This window comes from Chionomys nivalis, chromosome 5, assembly GCF_950005125.1.
Source record: "Chionomys nivalis chromosome 5, mChiNiv1.1, whole genome shotgun sequence".
Classification (NCBI taxonomy): Eukaryota; Metazoa; Chordata; class Mammalia; order Rodentia; family Cricetidae; genus Chionomys; species Chionomys nivalis.
The window spans coordinates 23,195,488-23,215,301 of NC_080090.1; the positions used below are offsets into that span (position 1 = coordinate 23,195,488).

A 19,814-nucleotide genomic window follows, 5' to 3' on the forward strand; every position below is an offset into this window, starting at 1 on the left:
CTATGTAGCCCAGAGTAGTTGCCTTGGATCATTTTTTTCATCATTTTTTTAATTGATTTTATTGAGCTATGTTTTTCTCTGCTCCCCTCCCTTCCTCTCCCCAAGCCTTGAATCATTATGTCAATCCAAGTTTCCACTGAGATCACCATCCTCCTGCCTCAGTCTCCTGACCGTTGAGATTGCAGGTGAATGCTGTCACGCCTGGCCATCTTGTTCTTTACCAATGGACTTCCATGATTTTTCTGCCACTTTGATCTTTTCCAGGACTAGAAAAACGCTTCCTGTCATGCGGCCCTTTTGAGGACTCTTCCTCTTTGGTTGGCCTATTCCAGTTTTCAGGTGTGTATCCCTGTGTTTGTAACCATTTCCTTTTAGACATGTCTCCCCTGTAGTCCTTGCCCAGGTGTGATGGGAAAGAAACTCCAAGTTTTGTTTCAGTGTAGCGTTCCTGGACATGCCCGGGATGGCTTTGTGAGGGTCTCACTTAATAGGTTATCCGGAGGATTTTGTCTTCTTCCAGCTCGGTGAGATGGCTGGGTCTGAGAAAATTCAAAAGAGTAACACGTGTGGCGTGCCACGCTTTCCGGACATCTTCACATCTGGGTACTCAGAAAAAACCACACATGTCATGCAAACAAATGAGGCTCCTCTCAGCTGGCACCGCTGTGTCATCCAGTCATTCTCAAGCCTGAGGGACACTTAACGCCTGTCCTGGTTAGGGTCACATCAACTGGACACAAGTTAGAGTTACCTGAAAGGGGGGAACGGCGATAGAGACAATGCTGCCGCCATAAGATCCAGCTGTAAGGCATTTTCTTAATTGGGGATTGATAGGAGAGGGTCCAGACCATTATGGGTGGTGCCATCCTGTGGCTGGTGGTTCTGCGTTCTCTACGAAAGTAGGCTGAACACTCCACAGGCAGCAAGTCAGTAAACAGCACTCCTCCACCGCCTCTGCATCCGTTCTTGCGTCCAGGTTCTTGCCCTGACTTTCTTAATAAACCCTCTCTTCTCCAACTCACTTTTTGGCCATGCTGTTTCATTGCAGCAATAGAAACCCTAAGACAAAGGGTTAGTGCAAAAGTTAATGCACACAGGCCCAAAGGCAGTTCCTGGAGAGATTGGAAAGCTGCTTGAATGCTGCAGTAAGACTGGAACCTTTAATAATGAGCACACCTGGCTTTGTATTCTGACTCTGCCCCATAGGATCTACATGCGCTAATGGAGGATAATAATACTTTCTTGTTGCATTAAACCAGGCAAGTCTAGTGTGTCCTTTATAGTTGGCTAGCGTTCCTGTGTTTACATAATAATTACCGATTTTGTTTCTTGCTATGTTAACTACATTCTGTTCTTATGTTTTAGTTTCCAATGATATTTAAACTGATGTCATCCCGTTGCTCTTTCCCACAAGTTAAAAGTCAGATAAAAGCTGGCAGGGAGGTAAGATCGCCCCAGTAGTAAAGTCATATGGTAATAGGGTGGAAAGGTTTCTGAAGACTGCAGAATGTAAGATGGTTTTATGTCATTTCCTTGAGTATTACAGCTTGCTTCCTGAAAGGGAATTTGGGAAAGAGGCCCCAGAAGAGGGCCCTAAAATTGACCCCAGAACATCTCATGATCTGAGGACAAGGAGGTAAGAAAAACGAAAACAGCATCCACTCATGGTACCTTCATATTCTTTTTATTTTCCAGTAACCTTGAATACAACTGGTTCTTCACCAGTGACAGTTTGCCTACCTTATTCAGAGGAACATTTACCAAAGCCTTGGGACCCTTTTCTTTCAAAGCTGAGCAATTTCACTGCTGCTAAACACCCCACAATGCCCAGGGCAAGCCCTCAGGAGAGTTATGTGACAACTAATGTGGGGTGGCCCACCCCTAACCCCCCACTTCCTACACCCCTGCAATCCTAGTATCCTGGAGGCTGAGGCAGCAGGAGCTTAAGCTTGAGGCTACCTTAGGCAGCATAGCCAGTTCAGGCCATCCTGGGTTACATAACAACTTGCTTCATTTTTTTTTCTGCTAAAAGTATGGGTGCCGCAGAAGCTGAGAAACTTTTGAGTGGGTAGAAATGATGATCTTCATTTTACAGTCCAGGAGAGAGGAGCTCTCAGGAGCTCCCTGATACTCAAACTCGGTCTCACAGCTTGGAAACCTATGATCTTTCACTAAAGCCACAGTGGTGAGCCCAGTGATGGGGAAAACGGACCAGGGTTAAGAACCAGGGCGCAAACTGGTGCTCACGAACAGCGGGGTGAGCAGAGGGAGATGTGGGGGATGAATGCTCTCCTATTGCTCCTCTCATATCTGTTCTTGCTTTTCGTCTACAGAAGTTCCAGAAGATTCTTGTCTACCATACTTCGTCCCCTTTCTTGAGGAACAGAGAGACTGAGGCAAATGATGTCTGAGCTGAGTTTGGGTGGCCATCTCCCGTCTGAGTCCCAGGTCGGCTGTGGTTCCAGCAGAACAAGCAGGAGCTGGGTCTCAGTTTCTCAGTGTTCTGTGGCTTGAGCTGAACCAAGTTCACTTGGTCAGTCCTGACTCTTCTAGTAAAGAAGAAAGGAAAGAGGGTGGAAGGGGAGGAGCCAATGATTAAACAGACCGTTTCTTTCTACTTCCTCATTTGGACTCCAGAATTTGTTCTCTGGCTACAGTCTGCCAGGGTTGGAGAGAAGCCTGTGCCTGCAGCTGACTCGCTCCAGGAACGATGAGAATCCCGTCATTCCTACCTTTCCTCCCGGAGAGCAACTGGCCTGCCTGTATGCTCTCCCAGACTTTGTGCCAAGTGCTACTGTGGGCAGCTGTTCTAAGTAAGTCAGAACCTCCAGAAGGGAAGCAGGGGCAAGGACACCTGGGCTGGGGTTGGACTTGTGCAGGGATGGACATAGCACAGGAAGCATGTCGGTAGGTAGTAGGCTAAGAACTAGGCTGTAACAGCCTGGCTGTGCTTTAAAAATCAAAGCTGGCAGGAGTTTTTGTTGTTGCTTGTTTTCCTGTCATTTGGTACTCAGGTCCCTGTTGCACTAACCCTTTCCCATTGGAACCCACTGTCACTTGGTACTCAGGTTCCTGATGCACCCTCCCCACCAGAACCTTCTCTAAGGGAAGTCTAGTGCCCTAGACTTGAGTGATAAATTTATTAATCAGCCAGTTTCCCTTTGAATTTGTGATTCACACAGGACCAAATCCAGGCAAGATGTCTTGTGCTGCTTTAGACAAGAGTTGGGAGGGAGCACTAAGATGCATCTGAGGGGGTGGCAATGGATGTTCTCTGTGCCTATGAAGCCTCTCTATCCACCAGAAGGACCCCTCCCACCTTTATATATAAGGGCAGGCACAAGAAGGTCTGGGCTGTTCTGGGATTTTAGGTTCAGATCATTCCAAATCTGGGCAAGTTGGAGTTGTCAGTTATGGGGCCAGAGAAATATCTCCTGCCTCCTTCACTGCATAGACCATGGGGCTTGGGCTTGGCTTCTGCACAGTAAGAAAGTCAGGGTTGGGGGGTCTTAGACTGAGACAGAGGAAGATTCCTGGTCCTGGTCTCACCTGTGGGCCAGAGGGAAGAAAGCGATGGATCTGGTTGATTAGAAGAGTCTGGGTGAAGTACAGTAATGGAGTCCTGTTGAGGGACTGTCTTCTAAGCTCAGTTCTGGGGTTTCTACCCACACCTCTGAGAGGAGAGCATACAGCCATCCCACCCCCTGGTCATGCTATGTGACATGCTATGACTCATAGTGAAATCTGGTCATCCCTGAGGGACCTTAGCTGTCAGTGCTGGGTGGGACTTGGCTACCAGGGAGAGCGGTATGGAAGAGAGACTATTTGCCCACAAGTAGGTATATTAGAGTGACACCAGATAGCTCAGTTTTCACATGGGAAGGGTCAGTCTTAGAGATGCATATGCCTTTCTATTTGTGCTGTACAGCCATCAATCACCTGGTGAAGACTCCCAAGAATGACATTTTCTTCCATTTTCTTTTGCTGAATGTCTATTTTTTCCCCATTGTTTTCTGGGCCTCCACACTTAGGATTTTATCCCTTGATTCAATACTATAACACCCTCTGACTGTGTCTTGCTTGCTTTCACCTTTGACCCTGTGTAGTTCTGGAATCTTCCAGGACAGCTATGGGAAGGCTTGGTGCTTTCTAAGTGTCTTCAGGGCTGGCCCTTTGACTCCAGATAAGGCTCTAGTACCTGCTCGTCATGATCCCCTTTCATCCACAAGGGATCTTCCTCTGCCAGCAGTGTGGATACTATGCTTGCCTTTTACTACCTGTGCTTCAGTTCATTCTTCTAAGTTCTTTGTGCCAGAGACTAGATTTGGAGACATGTCAGAGAACAGAACAGGCAGTTTTTCTGACCTAAAGTACAAGATATTCATCTTCCTCCTAATGACTGCATTGGACAAGAGCATAGTTTTCATGTATGTTGACTATAGAATGAACATATAAATGATGGCTTCTCCCTTCCACATATCTGGTTTTTTCTCCTTTTCATGCACTGTACTAGCCTCCTTGCTAATCTCTCACACTCAGGATTTTCAGTTATTACTTCTATGTCATTTATTTGTCCTTTCTTCCTCTGTAGACTTTAATTTCCCTGCCTGTTGATGAGACATCTATAAGTAGATTTGTCAGCTTAGAAACAACACTATATTCAAAATCTAACAGCATCATCTCCTTACAAATTTTCTTATCTTTCTAATATTTCTAATTGCATGAGCAATGCCACCTTTCCCCTGCTCAAGCACATTTATCAACTTCATGCTTTATTAAATGCTAATTTTTCTCAGTCTTGCCTCTTAGGTTTTTCTCGCATGTGGGGCTTCTTTACTTCCTATTATCAATGCAGATGAAGAAGCAAAGTCATGGGGGAATATTGATGCTTTTGATAGAGTCAAAAGGGTAAATAAGGGGATCCATTCATGGTATTTGGGAAGTAGAAGCAGGAAGGACTAGAGTTCAAGACCAACATGGGCTACCTGACAAGTGTGAAGCCAGCTTGGGCTCCAACAACAGCAACAAGAAGATAAAGGGATTTGCAATGAGGTGAGGTAATGATGAAACAGGTACTCTAAGCTAGAGGTGTGTGTTGGGGGTGGACTTAGAGGTAGATTGTGGTGAGATAAAAGTTGTGGTCGGGCGACTATAGAGGCTGTACTTGGGCAAATGGGAGGAAAAAGGAGGAGGTTTATTGTTGTGACTGAAGCCTGGAACATTTGATTTTGTGGTTTTGAAGTTGGTGTGGCTGGGAGTGATAATCACAAGGCCTTGAGGTGTAACATGGGCCTGTGTGGCTAATCTATATGAGAGCAGGATCTCTACACATGAGAAAGACAAGGGATGAAGAAGCCAGATGTTGCACAGCCATTAACATGCATTCTAGATCACCGTCTTTTTCTTGCTAATCTCTTGCACTTCCTCTGTCCCAATTAGTCTGACACAGCACTTTCAGCCCCAATGTGAACTTCTCATTGTTTACTGAACTAAACATCAAACTTCGGAAGTTTGTTTACGATCATTTTAAAGGTTCTCACATGGTGCCTTTGGCACCACACAGATGCTGTGTCTGCAGTATCACTTAATCCTTACAACAGTTTATGGCATGGGCATTGCCATAAATTTATAAATTTCCACTTATAAGAAAGTGGATCAAAGTAGAGAGAAGTAAAGTTACCTCTGCAAGGTTTATTAGGTTCATTAGTTGTGTTTAATTACTTTTCTCATTACTTTGACAAAACACCAGGCAAAAGCAACTTAAGGAAGAGTTTATTTTGGCATAGATTGTGGTGGGAAGGTGACAGGAACCTGGGCTGGCCACCTCACACCTGCAGTCAGGAAGCAGTCAGGAGAGAGATGAGTGTTAGTACACAGCTAGCTTCCTCCTCTTGTTTATTCAGGCTGGGACCACAGCCTACTGGACCTACTAAACCACACTTATATTCAGGGTGGGTTTTAGCACTTATGTTAAACCTTTCCAGAAATACCCTTTTTGACACAATTAAACGTGTCTCCATGGTGATTCTAAATCTAGTCAAGTTGACAATGAAGACTAACCACCACCATGATAAAGTCATGGCATGATTCCGTGCGCTCTGACTCGCTGCCACTCACTTCATTTGGCAACAACGGTCCTCCGGAATGTGGCATCTACTTCTATCTTCAGCTTTGACTCTCATTACTGAGGGTCTGCAACTTGCTGAGCATGTTGACAAATATCTCAACATCTTTCTTAGGGAATATTCCCTTTCTGTCTGTCACAGTCACAGACTACTTGAAGCTTCGTGTCGAACACCACTCTCCCACATTCCTGCCTAGGCAAAATCTTGCCAAAATCAAAGACCTATACTCTCTTCCTCCTCTGAATCTTCATAACATTTGTCTATGTTCTTCTAAAGGCATTGAGAGCATCTCTTTTATAAGATGCAGTGGGGTAACACTAGGAAAGCAGAACTGGGTAGATAGATCTCTGTGAGTACAAGAACAGGCTAGTCTCCATAGCACTTTCTAGGTCTATCAGGGTTACATAATGAGATTGTGTCAAAACCAAAAAGTCTTTTAAGTATTATGTTGCACACATGTTTAGTCTTATCATCAGACCGTTGGCTTCAGTGGGGATCCAGGACTTATATCTTTTCCTTTAGGTGCACTCAGGATGAATGGCAGGGCAGGAGATGGTCAGTGCACTTTCTGGGGTTACAAAAGGACGGATTGGTTGTGTGTACATACTGAGATGCGGCGGTACGGGGATGAGAATTCCGTTTTCTGAGCTGCCAGAGCATCACTCCCCTTGCAGCATCCCCTCCTCGGCACTCATTTTCACACTTTTATCTCTGAAAGGATTCAAACTTGGGAGGCGCGTGACGTTTTCAGCACAAGTGCAAGCAAAAACTCCCGCCATGGACGGGTGCATAGATCTACCCACACACAGCACACACATTGGGCTCTAGTTATCGCAGGACCTGCTTCACTATTATACCCAACAGCCGTGCATAGAGCTCCATCCTCCCATTCAGCATTCCCGTTCCAAGCTCAGCTTCTACTTGAGAAGCCATTTCTGTCTCCGTGGGTCATTCCATCGGCCCCCAAAGGAAGCTACAAATCTAGTGTTCTTTTCTTTTAGTTTAATTTTTGTGAATGAGTATTTTGCTACATGTATGACTGTGCACCACACGTGTGCCTGATGCCCAGGGAGACCAGAAGAGGATGCCAGAGCCCCTAGAACTGGAGTTGGATGGTTGTGACCACCATATGGGTGCTAGAAATCTAACCCAGGTCCTCTGGGAAAGCAGCCTGTGTTCTTAAATACTGAGACATCTCTCCGGCCCCATGGTGTCCTTCTGTTGTTTCTTCCTCCTATCAAATTTGCCTATCAGCAAAAACTGGAAGACCAAATGTTAAGCAATAGGGATGTGAGATAAAATACAGGAAAATCAAATTGTAGGATAGGGCACAGGTGTTAAAAATGACAACATAGAACAGACTCAGCTACTAGATCTCGTATTGCTTAGTGAAAGACCAGGCCGGAGAACACTTTTCTGGTATGGTCTCATTTGCTGTTCATCTGTACGCAAACATTATGCATGCGCCCGCACGCGCACACACACACTTACATATATGTCCATGGGGACATTCTAAGGACACATGTGCTAAGGTGATAATAGTTTGTCATGTATATTTTCTCTTTCCCCTAAGGATTATGGACTACCTGTGTGATCTGTAGTCCCTCCCCACAAAAGAAAAACCCTGCTCTCAGGATGGACCTTGGCAAAGTCTACTGAAATACAAATCACATGTAAACTTTGACAGTCAAAGTGTTCGGCCTAATGAAACTGTCACAGCACAGATGTTACTTGGGGTCAGAACTCAAATATTTCTGAAAGTGTATTTCATTTAGGCAATCTCAGGGGAAGGTCTTGACGTGAAGGTTGGGCTATGGGGGTGAAAGGGCCTCTGGGTCTGGGTAGGCATGTCTCAGTGTGGAAGTCCAGACCCTGGTTGATGTTTGCTTCCTTTCTTACAGATCTTGTTGCTGGGACACATGGTGAGTCCTCTTTTCATACCTTATCACTGTCCTACGTGTCACCTCCCTCTTCCCCCAATGATCTGCCCGGAAGTGCTCAGAATGTGCCAACAACCAAGCTCAGGACCGGGTCAGGACCAGGAAAAGGCTATTGTTCCCAGAAGACTTCCTGCCCTTCTCCTCCTTCCCTCTGTCTGGGGAGACAAGTGGTCAAAAAGCATGGCTCGCTAGTATAGCAATTCTTCTGGTTCTGTTATAGTGAGAAGTGACCAATTATCTCAAACAATGAGAGGTCAAATCGAGAGTCTGAAACGTTGATCTCAAAGAAGCAGAGAGTAAATGACCAGAGCTTGGGAAGGGTGGAGGAGAGGGTAAGGATGGAGACAAGATAGTTAAAGGGTACAGAGGTAGAATTAGATGTGAGGAGCAAATTCTAATGTGCTATAGCAAGAAGGCTGTCTTAGTTAGGGTTCCTGTGGCTGTGAAGAGACACCGTAACCATGGCAACTGTTATAAAGGAAAATATTTAACTGGAGCTGGCTTACAGTTCAGATTATCATCATGGTGGGAAACATGGTGGCAAGCAGGCAGACACGGTGCCTGAGAGGTAGCAGAGAGTTCTACATCTGAATTAGCAGGCAGCAGGAAGAGAGAAAGACAGTGGGCCTGGCTTGAGCATCGGAAACCTCAAAGCCCACCCCCAGTGACACACTTTCTCTAATAAGGCCACACCTATTCCAACAAGGCCACACCTCCTAATACTGCCATTCCTATTCATGGAGGCTATTTTCACTCAAAGCACCACGAAGAGTAATTATGGGTGACAATTAATTGTAAATTTCACAGTAGCTCGAATAGAGGATTTGAACATTCAATGTGTGAGGTCATAGACATCCAAATAACTCCGCCCATTACACATTATGTGCGTGTACTGAAGCACCATACATTAATACATCGTTATATGTATCAAAGACTTTTTAAAATCAAACAAAATCGCACACAAAAACAGTTGTGTGTGGCAGTGCATGCCTTTAATCCTAGTGTTCTGGAGGTAGACATAGGTAGATTTCTGAGTACTAGACCATTCTGGTCTATAGAGCAAGTTCCAGGACAGCCAGGGCTACATAGAGAAACCCTGTTGCAAAAACAAAGCAAAACAAACAAAAAAATAAAAGAAAGAAAGGAAGAAAGAAAGAAAGAAAGCCGCCAACTTCACCCCCCCCCCCCGAATAAGATTCAAGCACATAGAAAACTACTGTCCGTCTAGACTGTCCCATGTGTTGACAAGTCCTCTACTTTGCACGGATGTCAGGACTTGTCTTATTATACAGGGAAGACCCCCTGGGGGGAGGGCAGTCAGGACTTGTCTTATTATACAGGGAAGACCCTCTGGGGGGAGGGCAGCCCAGGACTTGGGTTGGAGAGTTCAGGGAGGGAGCCGGATATGACAGCCATATCCTATCCTACATTAGGTAGGGATTGAGGGATGCCAGGAAACCCTGGCCGGCAGGTACGCTTTCATGTGTTAAACAGGCACCCAAGTCCGGTTTGAAAGTTGGCGGCCCTCTCCAGCCTTCTCCCTTGCTCCACCCTGCTGAGAGTCAGTTACATTCCCTGTGAGTTCTCTGGGCTTGTGGGACAGAATGAGTAGAAGAATTTCGAGGAAGAAGTTTTCTGTACGGGATCCCACCCTTGGTTCACTCAGTAGGAATACGGGTGCCTTTTCACCCGAGACTCGGGGCCTGCTTAGGCTCTTGGGGCTCCCTTGCCTCATGTTGCCTTCTCTCTCCAAAATTCAGCGGATCTCCCGAAGGCCGTGGTGAAACTTGAGCCCCCATGGATCCAGGTGCTCAAGGAAGACAGTGTGACATTGAAGTGCGAAGGGACCCACAACCCCGGGAACTATTCGACCCAGTGGCTCCACAATGGGAGCTCTCTCTGGAGCCAGGTCCGGCCCAACTACACGTTTAAAGCCACAGTCAATGACAGTGGAGAATATCAGTGCAGACTGGAGCAGAACATCCTCAGTGACCCTGTACAACTGGAAGTGATTGCCGGTTAGTAGATGGGCCCAGGAAGGAGCTGGGATACCAGGAAGTTGGGGGTGGGATGGAGTGGCGTGGGGTGGATCTGCTTACTGCAAGGTTTGCAGAAAAAGGGGTGGCCTGGTTTCTGGGAAGCATCACTAAGAGTTGTTTGGAGGACTTTTGTCTACTCATTTCCCTGTTTACCCTCCCTTGTGCTTGGTCCGCACATGGAGGGCTTGTGAATTCCTGAGAAATTCCTCAGCATGTGTGAATAGCTGTTTTTTTTGTGGTAGTCCTGATTGAGCAACAGAGGTTCATGGACAAAGACAGACAGCTGAATAAGACAGAAAAAGGAAGTCCCTATTTCATAGAAACCTTGCTGTTACACGACACTCAGAAAAATGCCATTAGCCCACAACTGAACCCAGGCTGTGGAAAGAGTCGTCTATACAAATATGGTTATTTATTTAACTTTGAGTTCAGCTTTCTCCTCTGCTTAGCCGAGAAGGCTAATGTCTCCTCCCCGAGGTTCTGGAGAGCATGGATATTTTTCTGATCCCTTTCCTTCACAGTCCTGGGTGTCCTTGTCTTTCTTTTTCTTCCAGCAGCTTGTGGACACATGAGGTGAAAAGCCGTGTCTCATCCATTTCCATATTTGCAGTACCCGGAACAGGGCAGGGCTTATTAAATCTTTTCTGGGCAGATCAACGATTTTATAAGACTCCTGGCAAAAAGTAGATTTTCTCCACAGAAAGGCCACCGCGAGACTGCATTGTAGACTACTGTCGCTGTCCGTCTTAGAGCCTTCCTCTCACCAGCATGTGCACAGCAAGCTAACGACTTTCCTCTGGCCCTGCTGGACTGTAGGTCCACACCTGTTTCTATTTATCAAGGAAACCAACCTTTTTTTTTTTTGCGGGGGGGGCTTCAGAAGTTCCCAAAGGGAAGGCTCTGTCGTATTCTCTTCACGCCCGTCAGGCTGGGTTCCTTCCTCTTTCCTGTATCTCCATCTCTTGTATTCTTCCTGACAGGACAGGGTCATAGCTGCCTTCTCTCAGAAGAGGAAGGAGACTATTATGCACCAAGAACTATTGTAGCTGCAAAATCTGACAATGCCCATTTCACAGATGAGGAAATTGAGGCCCAGAAGAATTCAATGACTTGCCCAAGACTAAAGAGCTTGTGAATGAGTGGAGCTAGTATTAGAGATCAAGACTGTCTGATGTCAAACTAAAGCTCCCTCGCCCTTAGCAGATCATATCCCACCAGGAAGGGTGACCTGTGTCTCAGGACTGAACCCAGGCCCTCTGAGTCCGATGGTCTTTCTGTGTCACTCAGACTGGGTCTCAGAGCTGAGCCCAGGCCCCCTGTGTCTGATGGTCTTTCTGTGTTGCTCAGACTGGGTCTCAGAGCTGAGCCCAGGCCCTCTGAGTCCGATGGTCTTTCTGTGTTGCTCAGACTGGCTGCTGCTCCAGACCCCTCAATTGGTGTTTGAGGAAGGGGAAACCATCATCTTGAGGTGCCATAGCTGGAAGAGCAAACCCCTGAACAAGATCACATTATACCAGAATGGAAAATCTATAAAATATCGTCAGTCCAACGGCAACTTCTCCATCTCCAAAGCAAATCACAGCCACAGCGGTGATTACCACTGCACAGGATACCTAGGAAAGGGAAAACACAAGTCGAGGTCTGTGACCATCACTGTCCAAGGTACGGGGCCTCTGTCAGGATGTTGGAAAGGGAGAGGAGGAGACGGACAAAGGCTAAAGTTGTATAGTCCCACGTGGAGCTCTAGGAATGTCACAACAGCAAAACTGGGTTGGGAGGCAAAGAGGAGAGCAGTGAAGGCCCTGCCAGGTGAGGGCAAGTGGGTTCAGCCCAGAGCTCCTCTCTTGAGGGTGGCGGGTGGCAGGACTGCGGGGCAGCAGAGAAACAGAGCCCTGTCATTGGTGCATGGGTTCTCTGCGACCCTAGACATCCCTAAGAGCTGAAGTGTAACTTCTTGTATCTCATTTAATAGTCATTCATTCTCTAAGGCCCGACATGTTCTAGACAGTGGTGGTGCCGCCAACTGGGGGAGGCTTCAGACTGCCTCTGGGCTGGTCCCCTCTGCTCCTACATCTTCGCCAGTGTGCCCTCATTAATTTGCTGGAAGCACTCGGTTATTGGAGAGGCAAAAGTCTGTGCAGAGAAACCTATGTAGATGAGGTTTCAGGATGATGTGTTACACCTCTGAGGTGACCCGGACACAGCAACTCTAGGTGACAGACGTTGGGCATAGCGTTGGAGGAAGGGTGGATACACAGAGAGAACTTACTACCTTGCACCCCCTCTGTCTTTTCCAGCACCCAGATCCAGCAGCAGCAGCTCTGTACCGGTCTTGACAATTGTAGCTGCTGTCACTGGAATTGCTGTAGCAACCCTTGTTATTATCCTGGTATCCTTGATCTACGTCAAGCAAAAAAAGGCTCCAGGTAAGTGGCTCTCTCTGAACCCTCTTATCAGTTCCTACTTAGCTGGGGCTAGCTAGGGCTTAGAGACTTATTTGCTTTTGATATAGTGCCATCATATTCATTCATCTGCTTACAAATTCATCTGTTAAACCAGACTTGAACAAGCTTGGTGATTTACCACACCCTGTGCTGGACAATGGAGGTGTTCCGTTCCCTTTCTGCCCTCAGCTAGTTCTCAGCATTGTGAAGCAGACAGAGGTGCAAGGGGATGCTTACAAGAGGGGTTAGAGCAATGAGACGATAGAAGTGTGATTAGGCACTGGAGGTCGCAGCACATTCTGTGACCCCAGGATGGTAAGATAGAAGGGAGGAGAGGCTGAAGCCACACCTAGTGAGATGGCTCAGTCAGTACAGGTATTTGCAATACAAGCCCTGTGATCTTAGTTCAGTCAGTTTATGGTACCCAAGTTAAGGTGGGAAGAGAGAAACTGATTCGAAAAAAGTATCCTCTGACCATCATGGATATGCTAGAGTGTATACCACATACAACAAGAAATAATTTTTTTTTTTCAAAGACTCTGAAGCCAGTCTGGGCTGAAGGATGAGTCTGAAGCCAGCCTGTGCTACACAGCAAGATCCTGTGTAAAACTTTACAAAGGGAAGATTTCATAACCCCATGAGTTTATCAGCTTTCTGTCACTGTAACAATGTCCTTCAGATAATCCACCCATGAAGAGAAATAGTTCCTGGGCACAATGGTAAATACATGTCAGCATTCAGGAGGCCAAGGAGGATCACAAGTTCAAAATCCTATCTCAAAATATTTAAGCAAATAAGTCAATAAACAAAAAGGTTTATTTTTAACACACTTTTGTAGGACTCGATCCATATTGGCCCGATTGCTTTGGGCCTATAGAGGAAGTGCACAGTGGGGCAAAGCGGCTCGCCTTATGGCCAGTAAGCAAAGTGATGAAGGAAGAGATGGAAGATGCCACAATCTTCAAGAGCATGTCCTGATGACCTAAGACTACCCACTCTATACATGATTTCAAAGTTTCCACTTCCTCCCAGTTATTCCACCTGGTGACCAAGCATTTAACACATGAGATTTTAATGTGTTTAAGACACATTAAACACAATTTAACAAACTGTGGCAGGCAGCCTGGCTGGGCCAGTTGGAGAAGACTTCCTTGAGGAGCCCGGATAGTGATTGAAATACACACAGTGGGACCAGATTGCTGTGGTTCAAATCTCAGCTCACAGCTCAGCAAATATTCAATGTCGAGTAAATTACTCAACCTCTGTGCTCAGTTTACTAGTCTGAAAAATGAAGAACACTGTGGGACCCACCTTACAGGAGTGTTATGACAGTGAGTGGATCTGAACCCTTTGTACCGGTGCCTAACAGACAGTAAAGAGCATGTAAGTGTGAGCTGTTAACCACAGTGGAGAAGGGTGAAATCTGGGGGTAGCCATTAGCTAGGCGAAGTGGAAGAGCATTCTAGGACCTGTGGAAATGGGGAATGTTGTGGCCGATGGAAGTCACTGAGAAGGAGAAAATGCGGCCACTGATTAATATCTAATACCTCGTAACACGCTTTGCAGTTGGAATTCATAGGAATTCAGTTCCAGGTGATAAGTAAATATTGAGAGATGCAGAGAGAAAGATTACACTTTTTTTTTTTCTAGGAAAGGTCTCAGTTTGTAGTCCTAGCCACTCTGGAACTCACTATGTAGATCAGGCTGGCCTCAAACTCACAGAGATCCTCTTGCCCCTGTCTTCCGAATGCTGGGATTAAAGGCGTACGCTCAGTCAAAAGATCGCACTTTAAAAACCGGGGCTACTATACCCAATCAAAAGATTAAGCTTCTAAAATGGCCAGGCAAACCTGAAAAAAGATGCAAGTGGAGTGGTTTGCGACATCCCTTGGTGTTCTCTTGGGTTAGTCATCATAAACTGGAGAGGTTCCTAAGCAGGGGAACTGGGAAGCTGGGAGGAGCGTTGGTGACCACTCAGTTCTGACCCTGCTCCTTGATCCAGGACTCATCCCATAATCCTACTAACTTCCTACATGCCCCTCCTAGCTCTCCCAGGAAACCCTGATCACAGGGAAATGGGAGATACCCTTCCCAAGGAACTAGGTGAGTACAGCGTGCCTTCTGAGGGTTCAGTGCCGGGCAGCCCAGGGCCTCCATGTGGACTGGAGTCAGCAAGCAACAGCTATTGTGAGTTTCAGTGGGAGTACAGGAGAGGGAGGAGCAGTGGGAGCACGGCTGGAACTCAAATCTCTTGGTCAGCTCTGAGTCTAGCTCTTGGCCCTAAGGAGGCTCTCACTAGAGATGAGAAAAGGAACTTTGGTTCGGGGGAGAGAAAGACAGTGAACTCTGACTAAACTTCTAGACCAGCAAGGAGTCTGGAGACATTTCCAGAGCGGGACGTCAGAGGCATTTGATCTTTCCGGGGAGATGTGGCAGACCTGGTAAAGAATAGGGCTTAAGGGCTGTGTGATGGCGGCCAGTGAGATTAAGAAGGGAGACCCCTTAGAGGAAAGGAAGAGGTCTGAGGTAACCCTGGAGAATTTTTCAAGTGTGTTTCCCTGTGGAGGAGTAAGGGTAGGCTTGGTACGACTCAACTTTTAGTAGCATATTGAGAGGAGATTTGAGTTGAGAAAATTCTGGGGGATTAGCAGTACTCATGGGTTACGCTCCGTGGGCACACCTTGGCTCTGACGCCCGCTCATTATGGTTTATTAAACACTGGCCTGACCCTTCCACCATCATACACCTGAATCTGAAGTAGATCACTCCCCATGAAGAAGCGGGTGGGTGGGTGAGCGGTTTAGATGACCCCGGAACCCTCATAGATCTGAGAAGAGAAAGCCATTGTGACCTTTCATCCCCGGAACAGGGGGAAGCATGCAGAAGGAGTGGGAGTATTTTAGGCGATTTTTGACTGTAGTGAAAGACAAAGCACACAGGCAAGTGGAGTTTTCTCTAGGGGCTTCCATGACAGCAGCAATAGGCAGGAGAAAGACTTTCTTGGAGAGTCCACTTCAAGGGACTGGCGCATGACTCAGAGCAGAGCCAACGGATATGAGAGCTTGAGCAAAAGAGCATTCCTTAGCTTTGCTTTGAGCAGGGTCTGTGTCCTTCAGCCCCGTGTGCGGATCCACATCTAGGATCAAACTAGGTCTAAAAAAAAAAGCTAAGCGTGACTGGATTCACCCCTCGCCTGGCTTTGTCTGCTCTGCTGTGAACACATTTCCTACCCCGTTTATGCAAGCCTGGTACTGGAGCTGGTGGTTTCCCCTAAAGGCATCGTTAGCTGCTGCAGTTGCTAAGAAGTGTATTAAAAGGGGGAATTCTGAACGTGTTGTGGGGGCAGAATTTGGAACATGGCAAACAGGGCTCTTTGTGTGCAGGGGCTGGGGGAAGAGACAGGAGGCATTGTCTCAGCCTTTTTCCCCACTTCCCAAAATGATGATTCACAGACACTGGCGCTGCATTTCATACTGGCAAAGGGAACTTAGGGCAAAAGTCTAAGAGAATGTGGTGTTTGGGATATTTTTCAGAGAAATATTGTCTTTTTCTATCTTTCTCTTTCCCATCTTCCCTCTCTCCCTGCCTCCCTTTCTCTTTTCTTTCCTTTATTTCTCCTACTCTAGTTTTTTCATTCTTTTTAATGGTTCTTCAACGCTTCCACAAGAATGAACTACATTTGTCCGGTAGAGAAAAAGCCATTCATTTCTAATCTGGACTCGATTTCACTCTGATCTGAATATTTCCCCACTCTCCAACATCTCAGAGCCCCAAAGCTTCTGGTTTGCAGCTGGGAACATTCAGCAATTGTCTGACAAGAATGTGGCACGTGTTTGTTTCCCTTTGCCAGCATGGCCAACGGGGAAGGCTGGACTCCAAGATGGTCCAGGGAAGGAGGCTATACTGCCACACTGCATAGTCTGAAGGCCTGGGTTGGCATTGGCAAGCCTTGTCTTGGCTCTGCTTTGAGCTTTGGTTTTGCAGCCTCAATAGCAGCGCATCAGGCCCCCCCTTTCCAGCAGTGCTCCGGCTGATCACTTGTTTTTGCCCACAGACAATACTCCTGATATCGGAGAAGTCGCCAAAACTGAGGTGAGTGAGCCCAGGCGGGTCCTTTCCCCTCTCCCAGCTCCTCTGCTTTCCTCAAGACCTCTCTGCAGCTCTCAGGACTCATTTCTGCTTTCTCTAGGTTGAGAATACAATCACCTATTCACTTCTCAAGCATCCTGAAGTTCCGGATGAAGACGCAGAACCTGATTACCAGAAACACATTTAATCTCCCTTGTCTTGACTTGGGATTGGAAAAAGCAAACCTTCCGGAAAGGCCAGGATCTAGTATCTCCTGGTCAAGAGGACACTGGAGATATTAAGGAGGCTATGCACAGTCACCTGTGTGAGTTCTGAAACCAACAGACACTATGGTACTGGTCCCCAGTGGCTGATTGTACTAATAACTTCTATGACTTACCGCTTCCCAACTCAAGACTCTTCTGCCATAGATTCACACGGTCAATAAAATTAGTCAAATTACTGTCATTAACAGATTACTGCACCATGGCAACTGCTTATACTACAGGCTACATGAGAACTCTTACATTAGGATACATGATCTCAGCAATGATATAATTGGGTTGTACCAACATATCAAAAGTCATGCTTCAGGATGATGGAATTATAAGGGATTTTAATCTTCTTTCTTATTTTTCTATAAAGATCACATGCACTTTTATTCTAAAATACTGTAAAAATAACATCCTATTTACTTTTTCAAGGTTGAGGTGATTGGAGTGTAGACTGAGATCTCTGGGATTTGTTGGTCTTCTGTGAGAATAATCATGGGGAGAGGGGTTAGTTTCTCCTGGAGATCTGTAAGCATCTCAGCATAAAGGCGCTCATGACAAGCCAAAGTAATGATTATACCCAAGTCTAGTTTGGTGTGCCAATGAGTTTATTTGGCTTACTTATGGGAACATTGATGAGGGGTTCCTTCGAGGGGTGTCGGTGGTTCCTTGCAGGTGTGTGGGTGACCTTTAAACAGCGGTCTTAGCACAGATGACAGCTTTTTCACAGTTGCATAGATGGTGCCCTGCCCCCTTCAGTTAGTTGATCTTCCTCAAACTGTCATCCTCCTGCTGCCTTCAGAGCTCCACAATGACAAACAGGCGTTCACCACCCACCATGCCTGGCCTGGTAGCAATGGATGGGAGGGAGCCGGAGCAGAGGCTGAGTGTTTCTTCCGGTGACTGTGACGAGAGAGTAATCACTCTGTTTTGTTAACACAAGTCCTCCGGAAGTTAAACTTCAAATCAATGACCTTGAACTCCTGATCCTCCTGCTTCTACCTCCTAACTGCTGGAAGGCATATGCCACCACCCAGAGCTGGTATATGTATTTTAAAAATTGGATCACATTGTATGTTTTTGTATGTTCACAAGATCACTTAGGTAGAAATTTAAGCATGCTGTAACCACATAAGTTCAGAGCACAGAGGTATAAAAGAAAAAAGCAGAAGTTCTCTGTTGTCCTCATTCCCCTTAAATTTGTTCTTGTTCTATCTCTCTTCAATCATGAGTAACCACTGTTGCAGGTTTTATGCACATTTGGATTTTTTTGTATGTATATTAACATATTAGAGTTTTAGAAAGCCTATGTATGGGACCGCACTTTACACATGATTATGTTGTTGACTTATTTTGTTCAACAAGAAAAATGGCTGGGGCTTGCTTGGATGTCAGGCTGGCTCCAGGCTCACTAAAAGACCCTGTCTCAAAGGACTAAGAAGAGAGAGAAAGAGAGAAAGCAGAATGTCCAATGGTTTCCTTGAACCTCTGCCCACCGCACATAATCACACTCCCATGTGTGTGCATCCAACAGACACACATAATAATAATAACAACCCTCTCTTGGACAGTGGTGGACATCTTTAATCCCAGCACTCTGGAGGCAGAGACAGGTGGATCTCTGTGAGTTTGACGCCAGCCTGGTTCATAAAGAGACTTCCAGGACAGCCAGGGCTACACAGAGAAACCGAAACTCTCTCCATAATTTCTGCTTTGAAATCCCTGATAACGAAGACACCTTACATGGATCTTAGTGGTTCAGTCCAAACACATGAAACAAATAAGGTCATTTGACACCAGGGAGAATGCGTCGAGAAGCTCTTGTATGCCTAATTTGTACCTTTAAGTAAAGCCTTGCATGCCCCATGAATCTAGTGAGTTCTTTTTCACATCCTCTTTAGCAAGGCCTCTCCTAACCACTGCTATTACTTTGTTTTTACTTTCTCCGTGGTACAGTGTGGGTAACTATGTATCTTCTTGTTTATATATTCTCATGTACACTAAAATGTAAGCATAATACGGTCCTGTTTTTGTTATTCACTAATGCACTCCAGAGACTAAGACAATGAAACAGATGGTTGAATCAATTCATAAATAAATTTTTCCTCTCATGATTTCCGGGTTATTTGATATTCTTGAATGCTGGTTAATTGCTCTACCACTGAGCTATTGCCCCAGGTGTTATTTGATGTTCTTAATACTGTGGCTTAGATTTGTTCCCTTGGAATCATGTATTGGAAACATACCCGCCAATGCAACAGGGTTGGGAGGTGGTATCTGGTCGGAGGTGATTAGCCCGTGTGGAGTCCTTATTAAGAGGTGAATTTGGTGCCGTTTCGGCTCTGTCCTTCTTCTCTTCCTTCCCCACTCTCCCCCTTCTTAGCCCATAGAATGATACAGCAAAAATTCTGGTCCCCCAGATTTGAACTTCTCAGCCTCCAGAACCACATGCTAATAAGGAATTACCCAAGTCTGTGGGATTTTGTCATAGCAACTCAGAGAAGGCTTTCTGAATCTCAAGAGTTCAAGAAAAGTCTACTTATTACCTTTCCTTGAAACCTTACTAAATTAATCCAAAATTCTTAAACATTTTAGAAAAGATCTGAATTTAAATACACTTGGAAATTCTTTTTTGAATTTGGTGTAAGGTAAGGATCTAACTTAATTTTCACCCGTGCTGAGGTCAGTTATGGCCATGTCATTCCTTGACAAAATGACTGGAAATGCTACAGTTCATTATCAGCTTCCACACACAGGTCTACAGCAATCTCTCTCTGTTGCCTTATTCCTTTTGGTTGTTTTTTTTTCGCCTCAATAACACACACTCATTTATTTTAGTTATATAGCATATTTTCATATGTAGAAATCCAGTTGTCTCTTATTCCTTTGTTTTGAGATTTTTTTTGTCCATTATTGTGCTATTTCT

General features: G+C 45.8%; 1 protein-coding gene across 3 annotated transcripts; it reads left to right on the forward strand.

Moving 5' to 3' along the window:
• The first annotated feature begins 2,644 nt into the window (after positions 1–2,644).
• Positions 2,645–19,002, forward strand: Fcgr2b (Fc gamma receptor IIb). 3 transcript variants are annotated; one of them, XM_057769416.1, is made up of 8 exons: positions 2,645–2,813; positions 8,027–8,047; positions 9,826–10,083; positions 11,512–11,766; positions 12,402–12,530; positions 14,595–14,735; positions 16,603–16,640; positions 16,738–19,002. In XM_057769416.1, the coding sequence occupies exons 1-8, from the start codon at positions 2,711–2,713 to the stop codon at positions 16,822–16,824; spliced, it is 1,032 nt and encodes a 343-aa protein (XP_057625399.1). In that variant the 5' UTR covers positions 2,645–2,710; the 3' UTR covers positions 16,825–19,002. The 3 variants fall into 3 exon arrangements, with proteins under 3 accessions (XP_057625399.1, XP_057625400.1, XP_057625401.1); XM_057769417.1 differs by having other exon boundaries at positions 14,595–14,651; XM_057769418.1 differs by lacking the exon at positions 14,595–14,735.
• Positions 19,003–19,814: the final 812 nt, after the last annotated feature.

Coding starts and splice junctions, on each gene's coding strand:
- Fcgr2b (XM_057769416.1), top strand. CDS start 2,711: ATGAGAATCCCGTCATTCCTACCTTTCCTCCCGGAGAGCAACTGGCCT. Junction 10,084..11,511: donor ACAACTGGAAGTGATTGCCG/GTTAGTAGATGG, acceptor TGTGTTGCTCAG/ACTGGCTGCTGCTCCAGACC. Junction 11,767..12,401: donor TGTGACCATCACTGTCCAAG/GTACGGGGCCTC, acceptor TGTCTTTTCCAG/CACCCAGATCCAGCAGCAGC.